This window comes from Centruroides vittatus, unplaced genomic scaffold, assembly GCF_030686945.1.
Source record: "Centruroides vittatus isolate TY-2023 unplaced genomic scaffold, ASM3068694v2 contig_546, whole genome shotgun sequence".
NCBI lineage: Eukaryota > Metazoa > Arthropoda > Arachnida > Scorpiones > Buthidae > Centruroides > Centruroides vittatus.
The window spans coordinates 1,561,744-1,581,233 of NW_027122322.1; the positions used below are offsets into that span (position 1 = coordinate 1,561,744).

The window sequence follows — 19,490 nt, forward strand, 5'->3', positions numbered from 1 at the left end:
TTTATTTAAATAAACAAAAATTACATTCTAAGTTAGAAGCTTGATCTAAGTTCATTTTTTAAAATTTTCAACTCAATTCAAAGGCATTTTATTGTTGTATGCAGTTTCCAGCAAACTTTAATAAATTTTTTTTATTTATGAAAATTTCTACGTAATTCAAAGATAATTTTTAATATATATCTTACACAGAATTATTAATATGATTTTGGAGGATGCAGAACGTATTAAATTACTTTAAAAAACAAAAATAATTATATCATTTGATTTCATGATATTTTGTATATCTTAAAAATAATTAATTTTGTCTCGGGATTTCCCGGGATCCCGGGAAACAGTTCACTTTTATCGCGGAATCCCGGGACAAGCAAAAGAACGGGAAATGAGAAACCCTAGTGGGAAGCTATGTGAGATTCTGAATATCTATACATATAATCGAGACGAGTTGATAATAATAATAATAATAATAAAAATCAGCGCAGAGCCAAAACGGTTAGAAGTTGAAAGTTGAAATTTGGTACACAGTTAGGGTACGTCACGAGAACGCACACTAAGAAGGGATTTTTCGAAATTCCTCCCCACGGGGGAGAGGGATAGCATTAAGGCTTAACACTTCCATTGTTGATGGAAGTGTTAAGTAACAATGGAAGTGCTACGTAACAATGAAATTGTTAAGAGAAAGCGACGTGCAAGACGCAGATGCAGTTGTTTTTCGTTTTTGTGGGAAATCGAACATACTTTTAGACTCATCTAAAAATTTTTTTAATTAGTCCGAAAACAAGGGAACCCAATTCTTGCATTCTGTAAAAACGGGTAAGGTTGACTATAACGTAATAATCTTAATCTTTGCTATCGTTACTTTGTCCCGAGCAACGCCGGGCCTGCCTGCTAGTTTTAATATAAAATATTTCGATAATTTTATAAAAAGTTAAAAATCAAAGAGAACAAGTAACAAATATTCCCTGTGTTGAAAGTCAATTCCCAAGAGGGATTTTTATCTTTTATGACTAATATATCTCACTAATCTTATGAAGATTTGAAAAGTTTTATCATCCCATGACTAAGTAGCTGGCTAAGAAGCTGACTAACAAAAAGACTCATCATGGATGTCCAGTCATAATTTCCCTTGGGGGAGAAGGAGAGTATAAATAAGGGATACACGCCAAAATCCGAGCACATCATTCAGTATCCTCTCTTGATTTACTTTGTGCCGTATTCCCTGGGATTGAAGCTTTCGCCCAAAAAACAGAATTGTTATAAGACAAGTTATTAAGAGGTAATATAATAGATATTGTAAACTCTCTCTCGATCTCTCATATCTGGGACATATTAGTTAGTCGAATAATAGCTGGAATCTTGTTATTTCTTTTTGTTTAATATAGATTTGGTTCATTTGTAATCTTTGCTTTTATTCATTAAATTTGTTATTTAATTGTTAATTTGACTTGGTTCAAATTATTTATCGGACTCCTATGACTTACTCACGTGTCTCTCCACTCATAGAATTTAAGCCCTCCTTTACTTTTAGTGATATATTAAATTTAGATCGTGAGTAAAACCACAATTAGAAATAATAGTTTAACTGGTGTTGAGAATCCTGACGTAGATTGAGATTATACGATCTTGATCTCCCTGTTTTAGCCATCCCAAACTTTGAGAGCGGATTTAGCCAGTCCGTGCCACGTAACTTGTCAGGAAATCGACCCGACCTCCAGCTGCTCACAATATCATTATCTATGTTAGAAGTATGTTAACATACCTGCTGAGTTTCATAGCAATTGGTCAAACAGCCTAGGGATGTATAGGGAATGAACAAAGAAACAAACATCTTCATTTTTACGTTTTATTGATTTTCAAGCAAGCGGAAAGGAAACATCCATTTAATTGAAAAGTATTGCCAGGAAGTAAAAACATTGATTCATGAGTTGTTGAAGTGTTTCCAGTTTTGGTCTTTATACTTTCCCAACGAGATATGAAACAATTTTCAGTTATATTCTTCACATAAAAAGTATTCTTAACTTTTTTTCATAAAGAATGTAACTGAAAACTTATCTGATAATATGTTCATTTTGCAAGAAAGTTCACTTGAAAACACAGTATAACTTATTCAATAAATTTTAGGTTACTCTATTTATCAATAGTATAATCACCTATAATGTAAATAGATAATTCTAAAAATAGCAGTACGGATATACTATAGATTACTTTCTATGGAATTTCGGGATTTTAAATATATATCCGAACTCATGGGACCGAGACGAGTTTAACGATACCCAACTTTTGGACCGGAGACGAAAACTAAAAAAGTTATCATACTTTATCGGCGATCGCACGATGATCGGGAGTCGCGTAGCTCTCTGTTCTAAGCCTATCGCGTGTTTGCAAATCGTCTATCTCATTACCATGTCTACTTCAAAACCATCGATAACCGAACGCAGTGAATTACGAGATTGGATACATCACTGGTTCGGACAAGATTTGCCTGGAGTGTAAGTATAAGTTTAAGCCTACGGGAAACTGCAGCCTCGAGGCTCGATTCGCTCACCGCTTCGGCTGCGTCGGCCGCGTTATCGCTCGGCCTCGGAATACACGAGAAACATCACCTAGGTCATGGGTAGCCAATATATTTTGCCCCCGGGCCGAATTGAAGAAAAAACTTTTTTCACGGACCGAACCAGAGGCTGCCCTAGCAAGATTTTCAGGTGGTGCGAGATTTCATCGTGGCGTCACCAAGTAGAGATTAAACTGTACACACAGCCGGATTTACATAGGGACATTTCGGGTCGGTGCCCAAGGCCCGCACAAAATAGGGGCCCCCACAAAACTATGTTTAAACATAACTTTTTTTCCTATTACTGCGAACGCCTAGTGTGGCCTAATCATGAGGGGCACAGGCAAAGAAAACCAAATCCGGGAAAAAACCCTATAAAACATCGAAAAATTTCGGGAAAAAATTTTACATAGGTATTTTTCAATTAAATTAAAATAATTAGTTTTACACGGTAAAATATATGTATGTTTACAATAACCTTATTTATTAATGAAATTTACAACTTCCTAGTTGAAATCTAGTTGAAAGTACAGTATTTTGTGTAAATTTTCTAAATCATCAAATTTGCCTACTTATAAAAGGGGGCCCCTACCGAATTTGTGCCCAGGGCCCCTGGATTGGTAAATCCGGCCCTGACTGTACATACAGATTACAGATATATTTTTCACATTATCATACATTATTATCAACAGTGTATGCTGCGCTTAAAAAATACGTAATGGAGCGTTAATTCTAAAACGCAAAGAGCTGTTGATCGTCAGCATTTCTTAACTTTCACTTCGCATTGTGAGGATATAAAGACGTATCGCGATTACGTTCGACCAATGATTGGAACTTAAGTAGCTAATGTTGAAAAATTAACCGCGGGCCGGATAAACTCATTAGACGGACCGGATCCGGCCCGCGGGTTGTGTATTTGCCACCCCTGACCTAGATCATGAACAGTAAAACATGAATCACTAACCTCCGGGAGGTCCGTCGGGAGCACGAACAGTCGAACACACCACCTAGTGGAAAACTAAAATGGCATAGAATGCATTGTGAAAGACAAGAAATTGTAAATATGATAACTTTCTTATTTTTCGTCTCCGGTCCAAAAGTAGGGTATCGTTGAACTCTTGTCGGTCCCGAGTTCAGATATATACTCAGTATCCAAATTCCATAGGGAGTAATCTATAGTACGGCCTCTTTTCCTTTTAAATCATTTCAATTTCGAAATTATTGTGTTTTTTTTAAATACTAATCTTACATAATGCTAACATTGTAAGCATTTGAACATATCCCAGTAATTTTAATTAATCATTAAATTATATGTTAAAAACATGAAATTACCTTAATGGTATGTAAAAAATGGCCAGCAGCAACACAACACATGCCACCAACACCACCAGATAAAAATTTTTTAATCGGGCTTGTTCTTTGCTTTTCCAACACCTTGAGCTCTACAGAACTAAATAAAAGTTAATCAACTTATCAAAAAAAAATCGAATGTAAAAATAAGAGGCACAGATCAAAATCACATGTGCCTGGGGGCGATCAGCCGATTACGCCACCTGGATTAATCAATGTGTAAACAAAATTCGCGCGGAAATGACGTCAGAAAACGATGGCGTCATATCCGCGTATTTATATTTTTGTTTTAGTTACTTTTAGAAAAAATTTTATATATTTTAATTAATATTTTTAAAAAATGAAATATAAACTGATTTTAACTAAAGTATTATGTTATTTTAAATAATTTTTTAATAAGAATTCATCAAGCTATTTACTGAAAATCAATTTTATCACCATTGCAATATACAAAATCTTTCGGCCGGTCGTATTCGAACCCGGGTACTCCAGAGGGGTAGGCTGCCACCTTGACCACTCGGCCATCCGGCCTAGGACCTTGTATCTGGCCGTCTAGTTTGTCTACAGGTAGTAAAAAATAGCGACGGCCGGATGACCAAGCATTATTGTCAGATAGAAATACATTATTTTTAAAAATTTTATATTAAAAAATTTTTAACAATTATTATTATTATTATAAGTTAAAAATAAATATCATTCCGCTCGTTTTTGAAAAATTCTAAAGAAATTTAATAAAAAATATTTTAAAATATTTACAGATTAAACGACATATTACGCAATCGATTTTTCATCTAATCACATTAAGTTGGATTATTTTCAAATTTAACGGTTTTTCGAAAAGGACATCTCACATTTTAAAGCATGGATTATAAAAAGTTTAAGCAGGTTTGTATTGAAAATGTTTTTCTCTTTTAATAACATTTTAAAAAAATCAGTGTTATAATAAATTACAATTAATTAGAATATTATTTTGATAATCAAATAAACACACATTTTAAAACATTTTTATTTGTAGCACAATGTTTTATATATAGAACGGGTGCATGTGACATCACATGACTCTGCTCGCATATACAGAGACTGCGCAAAGAAGCGCATGACATATTGGTTGCTGATTTCACGTTACCTTGCTTGATCACTATTATGTCAACGTGAAAGAAATAAATTTTATCAGGCTTTGCAGCCGATTTGAAAAGTAATGATTTGATAAAATATAAAGAGAAAACTTATTTTATTGGATGGGATCCATACGAAATGAAACAAACGGATTTTTTATCCAACGATTTAACCATATGGCCAACTATAGAACATGGAGACGCAGTAATTTATTTGGTTTTAACAACTAACGCTGTCACACTGGATCAGATGAAGGCATACAAATAACTTGATGCTCATAATTATTTGACAAGCGGGTTTATTCATCGTGATATTTTCGTAATGATTTAATTTTGCTCGTAGGAAAGGTACGTATTTTTATGTGAAACTTTCCATTATTCATAACATAACTGCGTTAATATAAAGATGCTGCTCCTAAGCTTTCCACATTTTGTCTCGATTTTTACCTATCTGATTCCTCGAGACTAAGGAAAGACACACAGACGGACAGCAGTGGAAATTTATACATCTACGATTTTGTCAAATTGCAGCCCAAAAAACTGCAAAATCAAATACAACCTAAGAAAGTATGAATCTTACTCTCCCCAATTATATCTTGAGTACTTTCACAGTAATGAGAGACAAATCATTGTTTCGCGAAATAAAATACTTAATAAATTTGCATAATTAAATTATTTCTGAAAGTGTTTTAACAAAATGTTTATTTCTAGAAAACTAAAGAAGAATTATCTGAGGACTCGGAAACTGTTAGTCTTCCCAATCAAGCACGTACGAAAGACGTAAAGAAAAGTTCCGATTTCACATTAATGGTGGTCGGTTAGTAGCCGAAATATTTCGTTAACTATAATTATTTCATTAATCTACATAATATTTTTATTAATTCTAAATTTTTGATTGTTTCTTAAAGGTGAATCTGGATCAGGCAAGTCTACCTTGATTAACAGCTTATTCTTAGATGATCTCAATCCAGAAGCAAAAGGTTTGTTTGTGCTTTCAAAAAATTAAATCAGAATATTATTTAAAAAAAAAAAATAAAATTAATTCTATGTTACGTCTGTGTTTTTAGAAAAGATTGGAAAAACTGTCTCGATTAATACATCCACTGTAGAAATCGAAGAAAAAGGTGTGAAATTAAGAATAACAATCGTTGATACACCGGGTTATGGTGATGCCATGGATAACACTGAATGGTAGGCCATTTCTAAGGCAAATTTATTCTTGCCAGTAAAAAATTAATTCATTATATCAATTTTACAGTTTTATTCCTATTAATGAATACATTGAAGAACAGTTTGAATGCTTCTTGAAAAATGATCGTAAGTTTACTCTACGTAAACGAAATCTGTGCGATACACGAGTTCATTGTTGTTTTTACTGCATATCACCATTTGTACATGGACTGAAACTTCTCGATATTCTTTTTATGAAGCAACTTCATGATAAAGTGAATATAATACCTCTGATTACAAAAGCAGATGGTCTAACTAAGGAAGAACTCACTGAGATGAAACATACAGTAAGTTACGAAATAGCTGTCTGGTAAAACGGCTTTAATACAGCTGGATAAGTAAGCCAATAAAATAAGCCGTTTTACCGGGCCTTATATAATAAAATGATATTTGTTATAAAGATAAGTGGACAAATGTTATACTTTATTCAAGGTGATGAAAGAGATAATAGAAAATGGCATACGAATATATACGTTCCCGGATTGTGACTCAGACAAAGATGAAGATAAACAGCTAGTTAACGAATTAAAAGTTAGTATGCGTATAATTTTAAATTATGTACTTTAAAATTGAAGTTTAAAGTAATTTTTTTTTACATTTTTAGAGAGCTACACCATTTGCTGTTTCATCAGCTTTGCAAACAATTGAAGAGAATGGCACTATAATTGAAGGTATAGAATATCCAAGTTTAGTGGATATTGAAAATCCCGAACATTGCGATCTTTCCAAATTAAAATCGATGTTAATGTAAGTTCCTGTTGCAAGTATTAAAATATCTTCAAAATTATTACTAAAATTAATTATATTGATTGTAGGACTCATATGCAAGATTTGCGAAAAGTGACTCACAAACTTCATTACAAGACATATCGTGCAGGTCGTTTAGCAGATAAAGGAGCTAAATAAAGAAAATATTTTTATAATTTTCTTTTAAGCATAATTTTAATAACTAGAGCTAAACTGAATAATCTGGAAAAATTATAGAAGAAAAAGAAGTCCAATTGGAATGAATGCAAAGCGTTTTAAGAAAAATGTAAATGCAGATGAAATAGGAAGAAAACAAACCATCAATTACTTATTAATTATGTAAATTTATATAAATAAAAATGTAATGTTCGTTTGTTCCTAACAGCTAATCTCTGAAAGTTCTTCGCCGATTGCTTTGAAATTTTCACACAACGTTGCATTCGAATACGGGCGTGTTTTTATATAATATACATGTCGAAATTCCCTCCGCAAGGGAGAGAGATAGGATTAAGGCTTACCGTAAAGAACTTCCTTCTATTATACTATTTTAGATGCAGTTTTTTGCGTTTTTATTGCGTTTTAATAGGGTACGCCAAGAGAATGTACACTTAGAAGGGATTTTTCGAACTTTTCTCCCCGCGGAGGAAGTGTTATACATGTATAATAGATACATTTTGAGCCACAGCAACGCGTGGCGAGTGCTGCTAGTATTTTTACTAAAATTGATAAGTATAATTTTCGAGGTGATGGATTCAAAATTTGAATATTTTCACTATATTTATAACAGATGTTAAAAAATTTTTTAAATGGAATCTTTAAAATATATTAAAATTGATGAACAAATTATATTCATTACACTTTACATTACTCATTTATTAAGAAACTCTTCAATAAAACATATTACTGACTTTGTATTGTAATCTTATTCTATACAAATCATGCGATGTTTTAGTTTTTAGTACTTGATAAACAATTATTTAAAAGCTCAAATTTATAATTTTTATATCACTAAATGTATGATTGGAGTCATGTTTCAAGAAGTATTCTTGTAGCGAACTTTTCTTAATAGCCAATTATTTCTAACACGACCGGATTTCAACCAAACTTGAGCCAAAGGTTATACATATAACACATAGGAAAGATGGATGGGAGGCCGACAAAGTCTCTCTTGGAACGACTGAGGGCCGGTTTTGGTACGTATGCAGTGCGTGCATGCACGCTGGCGGCCGATAGTGCACTAAAAATATACTTTTTCATACTTTTTTTTGGTTACTCTTTCCACCTTGTGGGCACTAAGAGGGTTTTTTTTTGCAAGCCCATTATGGTTTCGGCCAAGCCCACAATGGGACGACCGGGTGGTGAGGCACAGGGCCCGACATATCCGGACGGACCACCCTCCCGAAAATTTTCTGAGGATTTTTCGACCCGTCAAGATTTGAAGCCGGGTCCCCCAGACCGGTAGGCTGCCATCTTGACCACTCGGCCATCCGGCCATCCGGCCGCTTACTTTTCATACTCTAAATATAATAATCAACTGGCTCCTGCCGATCGTTATCTAACTCCTTTTCATAGGAATTTTTGGAAGGAGAACTTTTTGAATGATGTACAGTTAATCGGGACATGCCGTCCCTAAGATTTCTATATTTGGTCTTGAGTTTCATGTATCGAACATCGTTCTCCAGATTAAGGAAGGTCAGACATTCGGACGGACGACAGTGGGAATTTATTGGTTTACAATTTTTTTTCAAATTGCATCCCAATTTAAATAAACAAAGAGATGGGTTGTTAATTTAAATAAATTTATATATACACATATTCATATACTAAATAAGAAAAATTTCACTTTAATTTGCAGCTTGTATTTCGTGGTGGAGCAGAAAGGTGCCTATTATCAACGGGGAGGTTTGATTTGAATAAAATATCAAATATTTTAATGGATTTTTTAACCCTGGTCAACTACATGAAACTATCGATAGTACGCTCTCGTGGGTTTCGAATTTACTGGCGATCAGCATTGGTAGGGGCGGTCAAATATATGTAGCACGCAGGCGGCTAACAGTCCAAAACATGTCCTAGTGGCATCGAAAAGAAAAAGAATTCTACTTGCAGATCCCACATATTGTAGTATTTTCCGTTATCAGAAATTGCTTCAACAACAGCTACCGCGAGAAACTAGATTCATTCCACATTAAATAAATGTTCTAAAAACTGAAACACGAAAAATAATTTCATCAGGCTACAAAGTATTAATTGATCATACCATTTACCTTGGTTCCAAGTGTGATCACCTTAAGCAGATCTTACTGTATTTCTATTTTCATACAAAATTTCAAATTATATGTCTGCAAAGAGTTCCAATAAGTACGAGTTTATTAAACATTAACTAAATATCTGGTCAAAATTATGCTTTTCCCGAAATTTTATTTAAAAAAAAATTAGTTTTACTTAAATAAGTAAATTATTAATTATTGCTGTATTCATTAACATTAAGATAATTAAAGGGGCAGGATTCACTATGTACAGGGTTCCTACTGAAATTTTTGTTTTAAATTTCCTGACCAACTCTGTACAAATTCTCCGACAGGACAGCACATTGACGAAATAAAACAGCATACGACTCACTATGCAAATATGCTATTGCTATTTGACCCTTTAGTCAGTTATTTTTTCTAATTAACAGTTACATAATTTACATAATTTCTGAATAATTAAAATTAAAAATTATAAGTTTTATTAAATTAATCCACAACATAAATCTAATTAACTGCGAAAAAAATAAATAAATAAAAAGCCCTTATTTATTGTATATATTTATTGAATTTATCTCTTAAGAAATTTCCTGAACTTTATAAAATACTAGCGGATAAGCCCGGCGTTGCTCGGGCAAAAGTAACGATAGCGAAGATTAAGATTATTACGTTATAGTCAACCTTACCCGTTTTCACAGAATGCAAGAATTGAAATCCCCTGTTTCCAGACTAATTAAAGAATTTTTAGATGGGTCTAAAAATATGTTCGATTTCCCGCAAAAACGAAAACAACTGCATCTGCGTCTTGCACGTCGCTTTCTCGTAACACTTCCATTGTTACGTAATATTTCCATTGTTGACACTTCCATTGTTGATGGAAGTGTTAAGCCTTAATCCTCTCCCTCTCCCCTCGCGGAGAATTTCGAAAACTCCCTTCTTAGTATGCGTTTCCATGACGTAGCCTAACCGTGTACCAAATTTCATCTCTTTAGGTTCAGCGGTTTGCTCTGGGTGATGATGAATCAATCAGTCAGTGAGTCAGTCAGGACAAGTAATTTTATATAAGTATTTAGATTAATAAGATCAGAAATTGTTTTTATAACACAGTCACATAACAGATGGCGCCACACACGATTCTATTTATTATATGGTAGTTAAAAACAGAAAAGTATTTTCTAAATAAAATCTCACAACAACCGAGAAAATTGCCAAACTCGTTGCCGGCTTTTTTGACTTTAAAAAGAAAATTTCGAGCAGTAGGCGCATCACTTTTCTCCATTTCTATACAAAAACAACTGTAACATTTTGATTCCTTGGTGTAGAATACGTACACGATATTTTCTTTGGGGCAGGTAATTTGATAAAATTCGCTTATTTGATACCGGTATATAAATCACTTTATACAACGTTTACGTATCTAAACTATAACACGCATATTTCATCTAAAAGACGTTCGATGACGTTGGTTATATGAATAATCAAACTATTGGTATAGTAAAACCAAGTTTTAAATTAAAAAAATACAAATTTTCTTTTCCTTGCCAAATAGTACGGTCAGAGAACACATTCCCTTGTGAAGGTGTGATCAGTCACGATTTTATAAATTATATGGGAATAGAGATAGAATTTAAAATGACCAAGTTACGTTGCCAAATGGGAAAACAGTACATTTTTGCTCATCTGTGAAACCTCATTTGAGAAGAGAAGTAAAAAAAAAGAGATTGATCTCATTGAAGAAAACAAATCTCGAGTATTAGATAGAATTCAAAATACACGACAATCTACAATGTCCAATTTTATCAGAAACCACAACAATACTAGCCAGAAGCAAAACGGAGAAAAAAAGTCTCAATAAAGTGGAAGAGATTCCAACATTAAATGCAATTGAGGTCATGGGTCATACTCCTATATTAAGTTCACGATGTTCGGAGAGTGAATAATCCAACAAGCACTCCCATGTCGTCAAGACGAAAATGAAAACTAAAGGGGAGAAAATCAAAACGACGACCCTCTTATAAAGAAGACGAAAAAAGGACACATCGAAAAGTCTAGACGTCAAAATTCCACATAACAACCTCTTTCCGAGACGACTCCGAAGTTACAATGCAGTCGCATACCGGCGCGTTGTTGTTTTGGAATTTCTAAGGGACGAACATCTGTTTAGGCCTCTATCCACCTCTTGCTTTGTTAGTTAATTAGATAATCTCCCAATTTGAAATAGTACTGAGTCATGAACAATTAGAATTAATATAAGATTTTAGTTTAAGAGTTGACTCCTTAGCTAACTAACAAGGAAGTTTGACTCAACTCCTATCCATTTATCAGATAGAATGGATCGAGTAAAGATAACATATTTGTTATTTAAAGCCAATTTTCTGGTTGATTTACAATATGATAGTAGGTAGAGACAGTAGTAGTTTTAAATAGTAATAGTTTAGGAGAGAGAGTACTTTAATTGAAATTGTATATTAAATACCTCATATACACTTAAGAGAAGTGTTTATGGATGTATAAACCATTTCTGATCGCATCAACTCGAAGATTTGTAAACTCTAAGAATGTCCAGCAAATTAACCGTAAGAAAGACTACAAGTCTAATTACACAACGATGCCTTTCATCAGAAATCCATAACCATCTCTTCTACCATACGATAATTAGAAAAGAAAAAACCTTATATGAACTTCTATAACTCGTCTCAACAAAGAAAATACAATTGAAGAACAACTTCCTAACTTCCAGGATGTGATCGGTAATATCAACAGGTTGATTGATCCACTTCCTGAGAAGAATGTATTCAGTTCCTAATATAATAGAACTTTATTATTGTCATGAGAATAAGAAAAGGCATTTTAAATAAATTTAACGCACAAATATAATATTGAATATTTTGGTATCAGTAACACATTTGTATAATTTTAATTAACGCACCTAGATATACTATTATATGAATTTTTGTCAATTTAAAAACTATTATGTTTTTCATCATATGAAATGTAACAATTTTATTTTACGTAATGTAAATTTTTACTTAATGTACTTTTCGAGAGAGAGCAAGATAACAATCAAATGTACACGAATTACCTCCATCTCTATTTAGAGAAAAATCACGCCTTCTTAAGATAGTGTGATTTTTAAAAAGTGGGAAGCTATGAGAGATTTTGAATATTTCATATTAAAATATTCACAAAGTTAATTTAAAAAGTTTATAAAATTATCGAAATATTATATTAAAAGTTAAAAATCAAAAAGAACAAGAAGAAATGTTCCCTGTGTTAAAAGTCAGTTACCGAGAGAGATTTTTATCTCCCATGACTAATATATCTCACTAACCTTATGAAGATTTGCAAAAGTTTTAACATCCCATGATTAAGTAGCTGGCTAAGAAGCTGACTAACAAAAAGACTCATCATGGATGTCCAGTCATAATCTCCCTTGGGGGAGAAGGAGAGTATAAATAAGGGATACACGCCAAAATCCGAGCACATCATTCAGTATCCTCTCTTGATTTACTTTGTGCCGTATTCCCTGGGATTGAAGCTTTCGCCCAAAAAACAGAATTGTGATAAGACAAGTTATTAAGAGGTAATATAATAGATATTGCAAACTCTCTCTCGATCTCTCATATTAGGGACATATTAGTTAGTCGAATAATAGCTGGAATCTTGTTATTTCTTTTTGTTTAATATAGATTTGGTTCATTTGTAATCTTTGCTTTTATTCATTAAATTTGTTATTTAATTGTTAATTTGACTTGGTTCAAATTATTCATCGGACTCCTATAACTTACTCACGGATCCCTCCATTCATAGAATTTAAGCCCTCCTTTACTTTTAGTGATATATTAAATTTAGATCGTGAGTAAAACCACGATTACAAATAACAGTTTAACTGGTGTTGAGAATCCTGAGGTAGATTGAGATTATATGATCTTGATCTCCATGTTTTAGCCATCCTAAACTTTGAGAGCGGATTTAGCCAGTCCGTGCCAAGTAACTTGTCAGGAATTCGACCCGACCTCCAGCTGCTCACAATATCATTATCTATGTTAGAAGTATGTTAACATACCTGCTGAGTTTCATAGCAATTGGTCAAACAGCCTAGGGATGTATAGGGAATGAACAAAGAAACAAACATCTTCATTTTTACGTTTTATTGATTTTCAAGCAAGCGGAAAGGAAACATCCATTTAATTGAAAAGTATTGCCAGGAAGTAAAAACATTGATTCATGAGTTGTTGAAGTGTTTCCAGTTTTGGTCTTTATACTTTCCCAACGAGATATGAAACAATTTTCAGTTATATTCTTCACATAAAAAGTATTCTTAACTTTTTTTCATAAAGAATGTAACTGAAAACTTATCTGATAATATGTTCATTTTGCAAGAAAGTTCACTTGAAAACACAGTATAACTTATTCAATAAATTTTAGGTTACTCTATTTATCAATAGTATAATCACCTATAATGTAAATAGATAATTCTAAAAATAGCAGTACGGATATACTATAGATTACTTTCTATGGAATTTCGAGATTTTAAATATATATCCGAACTCATGGGACCGAGACGAGTTCAACGATACCCAACTTTTGGACCGGAGACGAAAAATAAAAAAGTTATCATACTTTTTCGGCGATCGCGCGATGATCGGGAGTCGCGTAGCTCTCTCTTCTAAGCCTATCGCGTGTTTGCAAATCGTCTATCTCATTACCATGTCTACTTCAGAACCATCGATAACTGAACGCAGTGAATTACGAGATTGGATACATCACTGGTTCGAACAGGATTTGCTTAAAGTGTAAGTATAAGTTTAAGCCTACGAGGAACTGCAGCTTCGCGGCTCGATTCGCTCACCGCTTCGGCTGCGTCGGCCGCGCTATCGCTCGGCCTCGGAATACACGAGAAACATCACCTAGGTCATAGGTAGCCAATATATTTTGCCCCCGGGCCGAATTGGAAAGAAAACTTTTTTCACGGACCGAACCAGAGGCTGCCCTAGCAAGATTTTCAGGTGGTGCGAGATCTCATTGTGGCGTCACCAAGTAGAGACTAAACCGTACATAGAGATTACAGATATATTTTTCACATTATCATACATCATTATCAACAGCGTATGCTGTGCTTAAGAAATACGTAATGGAGCGTTAATTCTAACACGCAAAGAGCTGTTGACAATCAGAATTTCTTAACTTTCACTTCGCATTGTGAGGATATAAAGTCGTATCGCGATTACATTCGACCAATGATTGGAACTTAAGTAGCTAATGTTGAAAGATTAGCCGTGGGCCCACGGTTTGTATATTTGCCACCCCTGACCTAGGTCATGAACAGTAAAACATGAATCACTAACCTCAGGAAGGTCCGTCAGGAGCACGAACAGTCGAACACACCACCCAGTGGAAAACTAAAATGCCATAGAATGCATTGTGAAAGACAAGAAATTGTAAATATGATAACTTTTTTATTTTTCGTGTCCGGTCCAAAAGTAGGGTATCGTTGAACTCTTGTCGGTCCCGAGTTCAGATATATACTCCGTCTCGAAATTTCATAGAAAGTAATCTATAGTACGGCCTCTTTTCCTTATAAATCATTTCAATTTCGAAATTATTGTGTTTTTTTTAAATACTAATCTTACATAATGCTAACATTGTAAGCATTTGAACATATCCCAGTAATTTTAATTAATCATTAAATTATATGTTAAAAACATGAAATTACCTTAATGGTATGTAAAAAATGGCCAGCAGCAACACAACACATGTCACCAACACCACCAGATAAAAAGTTTTTAATCGGGCTCGTTCTTTGCTTTTCCAACACCTTGAGCTCTACAGAACTAAATAAAAGTTAATCAACTTATCAAAAAAAAATCGAATGTAAAAATAAGAGGCACAGATCAAAATCACATGTGCCTGGGGGCGATCAGCCGATTACGCCACCTGGATTAATCAATGTGTAAACAAAATTCGCGCGGAAATGACGTCAGAAAACGATGGCGTCATATCCGCGTATTTATATTTTTGTTTTAGTTACTTTTAGAAAAAATTTTATATATTTTAATTAATATTTTTAAAAAATGAAATATAAACTGATTTTAACTAAAGTATTATGTTATTTTAAATAATTTTTTAATAAGAATTCATCAAGCTATTTACTGAAAATCAATTTTATCACCATTGCAATATACAAAATCTTTCGGCCGGTCGTATTCGAACCCGGGTACTCCAGAGGGGTAGGCTGCCACCTTGACCACTCGGCCATCCGGCCTAGGACCTTGTATCTGGCCGTCTAGTTTGTCTACAGGTAGTAAAAAATAGCGACGGCCGGATGACCAAGCATTATTGTCAGATAGAAATACATTATTTTTAAAAATTTTATATTAAAAAATTTTTAACAATTATTATTATTATTATAAGTTAAAAATAAATATCATTCCGCTCGTTTTTGAAAAATTCTAAAGAAATTTAATAAAAAATATTTTAAAATATTTACAGATTAAACGACATATTACGCAATCGATTTTTCATCTAATCACATTAAGTTGGATTATTTTCAAATTTAACGGTTTTTCGAAAAGGACATCTCACATTTTAAAGCATGGATTATAAAAAGTTTAAGCAGGTTTGTATTGAAAATGTTTTTCTCTTTTAATAACATTTTAAAAAAATCAGTGTTATAATAAATTACAATTAATTAGAATATTATTTTGATAATCAAATAAACACACATTTTAAAACATTTTTATTTGTAGCACAATGTTTTATATATAGAACGGGTGCATGTGACATCACATGACTCTGCTCGCATATACAGAGACTGCGCAAAGAAGCGCATGACATATTGGTTGCTGATTTCACGTTACCTTGCTTGATCACTATTATGTCAACGTGAAAGAAATAAATTTTATCAGGCTTTGCAGCCGATTTGAAAAGTAATGATTTGATAAAATATAAAGAGAAAACTTATTTTATTGGATGGGATCCATACGAAATGAAACAAACGGATTTTTTATCCAACGATTTAACCATATGGCCAACTATAGAACATGGAGACGCAGTAATTTATTTGGTTTTAACAACTAACGCTGTCACACTGGATCAGATGAAGGCATACAAATAACTTGATGCTCATAATTATTTGACAAGCGGGTTTATTCATCGTGATATTTTCGTAATGATTTAATTTTGCTCGTAGGAAAGGTACGTATTTTTATGTGAAACTTTCCATTATTCATAACATAACTGCGTTAATATAAAGATGCTGCTCCTAAGCTTTCCACATTTTGTCTCGATTTTTACCTATCTGATTCCTCGAGACTAAGGAAAGACACACAGACGGACAGCAGTGGAAATTTATACATCTACGATTTTGTCAAATTGCAGCCCAAAAAACTGCAAAATCAAATACAACCTAAGAAAGTATGAATCTTACTCTCCCCAATTATATCTTGAGTACTTTCACAGTAATGAGAGACAAATCATTGTTTCGCGAAATAAAATACTTAATAAATTTGCATAATTAAATTATTTCTGAAAGTGTTTTAACAAAATGTTTATTTCTAGAAAACTAAAGAAGAATTATCTGAGGACTCGGAAACTGTTAGTCTTCCCAATCAAGCACGTACGAAAGACGTAAAGAAAAGTTCCGATTTCACATTAATGGTGGTCGGTTAGTAGCCGAAATATTTCGTTAACTATAATTATTTCATTAATCTACATAATATTTTTATTAATTCTAAATTTTTGATTGTTTCTTAAAGGTGAATCTGGATCAGGCAAGTCTACCTTGATTAACAGCTTATTCTTAGATGATCTCAATCCAGAAGCAAAAGGTTTGTTTGTGCTTTCAAAAAATTAAATCAGAATATTATTTAAAAAAAAAAAATAAAATTAATTCTATGTTACGTCTGTGTTTTTAGAAAAGATTGGAAAAACTGTCTCGATTAATACATCCACTGTAGAAATCGAAGAAAAAGGTGTGAAATTAAGAATAACAATCGTTGATACACCGGGTTATGGTGATGCCATGGATAACACTGAATGGTAGGCCATTTCTAAGGCAAATTTATTCTTGCCAGTAAAAAATTAATTCATTATATCAATTTTACAGTTTTATTCCTATTAATGAATACATTGAAGAACAGTTTGAATGCTTCTTGAAAAATGATCGTAAGTTTACTCTACGTAAACGAAATCTGTGCGATACACGAGTTCATTGTTGTTTTTACTGCATATCACCATTTGTACATGGACTGAAACTTCTCGATATTCTTTTTATGAAGCAACTTCATGATAAAGTGAATATAATACCTCTGATTACAAAAGCAGATGGTCTAACTAAGGAAGAACTCACTGAGATGAAACATACAGTAAGTTACGAAATAGCTGTCTGGTAAAACGGCTTTAATACAGCTGGATAAGTAAGCCAATAAAATAAGCCGTTTTACCGGGCCTTATATAATAAAATGATATTTGTTATAAAGATAAGTGGACAAATGTTATACTTTATTCAAGGTGATGAAAGAGATAATAGAAAATGGCATACGAATATATACGTTCCCGGATTGTGACTCAGACAAAGATGAAGATAAACAGCTAGTTAACGAATTAAAAGTTAGTATGCGTATAATTTTAAATTATGTACTTTAAAATTGAAGTTTAAAGTAATTTTTTTTTACATTTTTAGAGAGCTACACCATTTGCTGTTTCATCAGCTTTGCAAACAATTGAAGAGAATGGCACTATAATTGAAGGTATAGAATATCCAAGTTTAGTGGATATTGAAAATCCCGAACATTGCGATCTTTCCAAATTAAAATCGATGTTAATGTAAGTTCCTGTTGCAAGTATTAAAATATCTTCAAAATTATTACTAAAATTAATTATATTGATTGTAGGACTCATATGCAAGATTTGCGAAAAGTGACTCACAAACTTCATTACAAGACATATCGTGCAGGTCGTTTAGCAGATAAAGGAGCTAAATAAAGAAAATATTTTTATAATTTTCTTTTAAGCATAATTTTAATAACTAGAGCTAAACTGAATAATCTGGAAAAATTATAGAAGAAAAAGAAGTCCAATTGGAATGAATGCAAAGCGTTTTAAGAAAAATGTAAATGCAGATGAAATAGGAAGAAAACAAACCATCAATTACTTATTTATTATGTAAATTTATATAAATAAAAATGTAATGTTCGTTTGTTCCTAACAGCTAATCTCTGAAAGTTCTTCGCCGATTGCTTTGAAATTTTCACACAACGTTGCATTCGAATACGGGCGTGTTTTTATATAATATACATGTCGAAATTCCCTCCGCAAGGGAGAGAGATAGGATTAAGGCTTACCGTAAAGAACTTCCTTCTATTATACTATTTTAGATGCAGTTTTTTGCGTTTTTATTGCGTTTTAATAGGGTACGCCAAGAGAATGTACACTTAGAAGGGATTTTTCGAACTTTTCTCCCCGCGGAGGAAGTGTTATACATGTATAATAGATACATTTTGAGCCACAGCAACGCGTGGCGAGTGCTGCTAGTATTTTTACTAAAATTGATAAGTATAATTTTCGAGGTGATGGATTCAAAATTTGAATATTTTCACTATATTTATAACAGATGTTAAAAAATTTTTTAAATGGAATCTTTAAAATATATTAAAATTGATGAACAAATTATATTCATTACACTTTACATTACTCATTTATTAAGAAACTCTTCAATAAAACATATTACTGACTTTGTATTGTAATCTTATTCTATACAAATCATGCGATGTTTTAGTTTTTAGTACTTGATAAACAATTATTTAAAAGCTCAAATTTATAATTTTTATATCACTAAATGTATGATTGGAGTCATGTTTCAAGAAGTATTCTTGTAGCGAACTTTTCTTAATAGCCAATTATTTCTAACACGACCGGATTTCAACCAAACTTGAGCCAAAGGTTATACATATAACACATAGGAAAGATGGATGGGAGGCCGACAAAGTCTCTCTTGGAACGACTGAGGGCCGGTTTTGGTACGTATGCAGTGCGTGCATGCACGCTGGCGGCCGATAGTGCACTAAAAATATACTTTTTCATACTTTTTTTTGGTTACTCTTTCCACCTTGTGGGCACTAAGAGGGTTTTTTTTTGCAAGCCCATTATGGTTTCGGCCAAGCCCACAATGGGACGACCGGGTGGTGAGGCACAGGGCCCGACATATCCGGACGGACCACCCTCCCGAAAATTTTCTGAGGATTTTTCGAC

At 33.1% G+C, this 19,490-nt stretch overlaps 2 protein-coding genes across 2 annotated transcripts; both read left to right on the plus strand.

Annotated features, from left to right (window-relative positions):
- The first annotated feature begins 5,728 nt into the window (after positions 1–5,728).
- On the plus strand, positions 5,729–7,149 carry LOC136978556 (septin-1-like). Its single transcript, XM_067274271.1, has 7 exons — positions 5,729–5,830; positions 5,922–5,993; positions 6,081–6,204; positions 6,272–6,530; positions 6,676–6,774; positions 6,848–6,990; positions 7,059–7,149. Exons 1-7 carry the CDS (start codon positions 5,821–5,823, stop codon positions 7,147–7,149), a joined length of 798 nt encoding a protein of 265 aa, XP_067130372.1. The 5' UTR covers positions 5,729–5,820.
- A 9,654-nt stretch (positions 7,150–16,803) lies between these two features.
- Positions 16,804–18,224, plus strand: LOC136978557 (septin-1-like). The gene is made up of 7 exons (XM_067274272.1): positions 16,804–16,905; positions 16,997–17,068; positions 17,156–17,279; positions 17,347–17,605; positions 17,751–17,849; positions 17,923–18,065; positions 18,134–18,224. Exons 1-7 carry the CDS (start codon positions 16,896–16,898, stop codon positions 18,222–18,224), a joined length of 798 nt encoding a protein of 265 aa, XP_067130373.1. The 5' UTR covers positions 16,804–16,895.
- The last annotated feature ends 1,266 nt before the right edge of the window (positions 18,225–19,490 follow it).

Excerpts from the sequence above, each read along its gene's own strand:
- LOC136978556 (XM_067274271.1), top strand. Across the intron at positions 5,994-6,080 it reads TCTCAATCCAGAAGCAAAAG|AAAAGATTGGAAAAACTGTC; the intron begins GTTTGTTTGTGC and ends CTGTGTTTTTAG. Across the intron at positions 6,205-6,271 it reads GCCATGGATAACACTGAATG|TTTTATTCCTATTAATGAAT; the intron begins GTAGGCCATTTC and ends TCAATTTTACAG.
- LOC136978557 (XM_067274272.1), top strand. Across the intron at positions 17,280-17,346 it reads GCCATGGATAACACTGAATG|TTTTATTCCTATTAATGAAT; the intron begins GTAGGCCATTTC and ends TCAATTTTACAG. Across the intron at positions 17,850-17,922 it reads AGCTAGTTAACGAATTAAAA|AGAGCTACACCATTTGCTGT; the intron begins GTTAGTATGCGT and ends TTACATTTTTAG.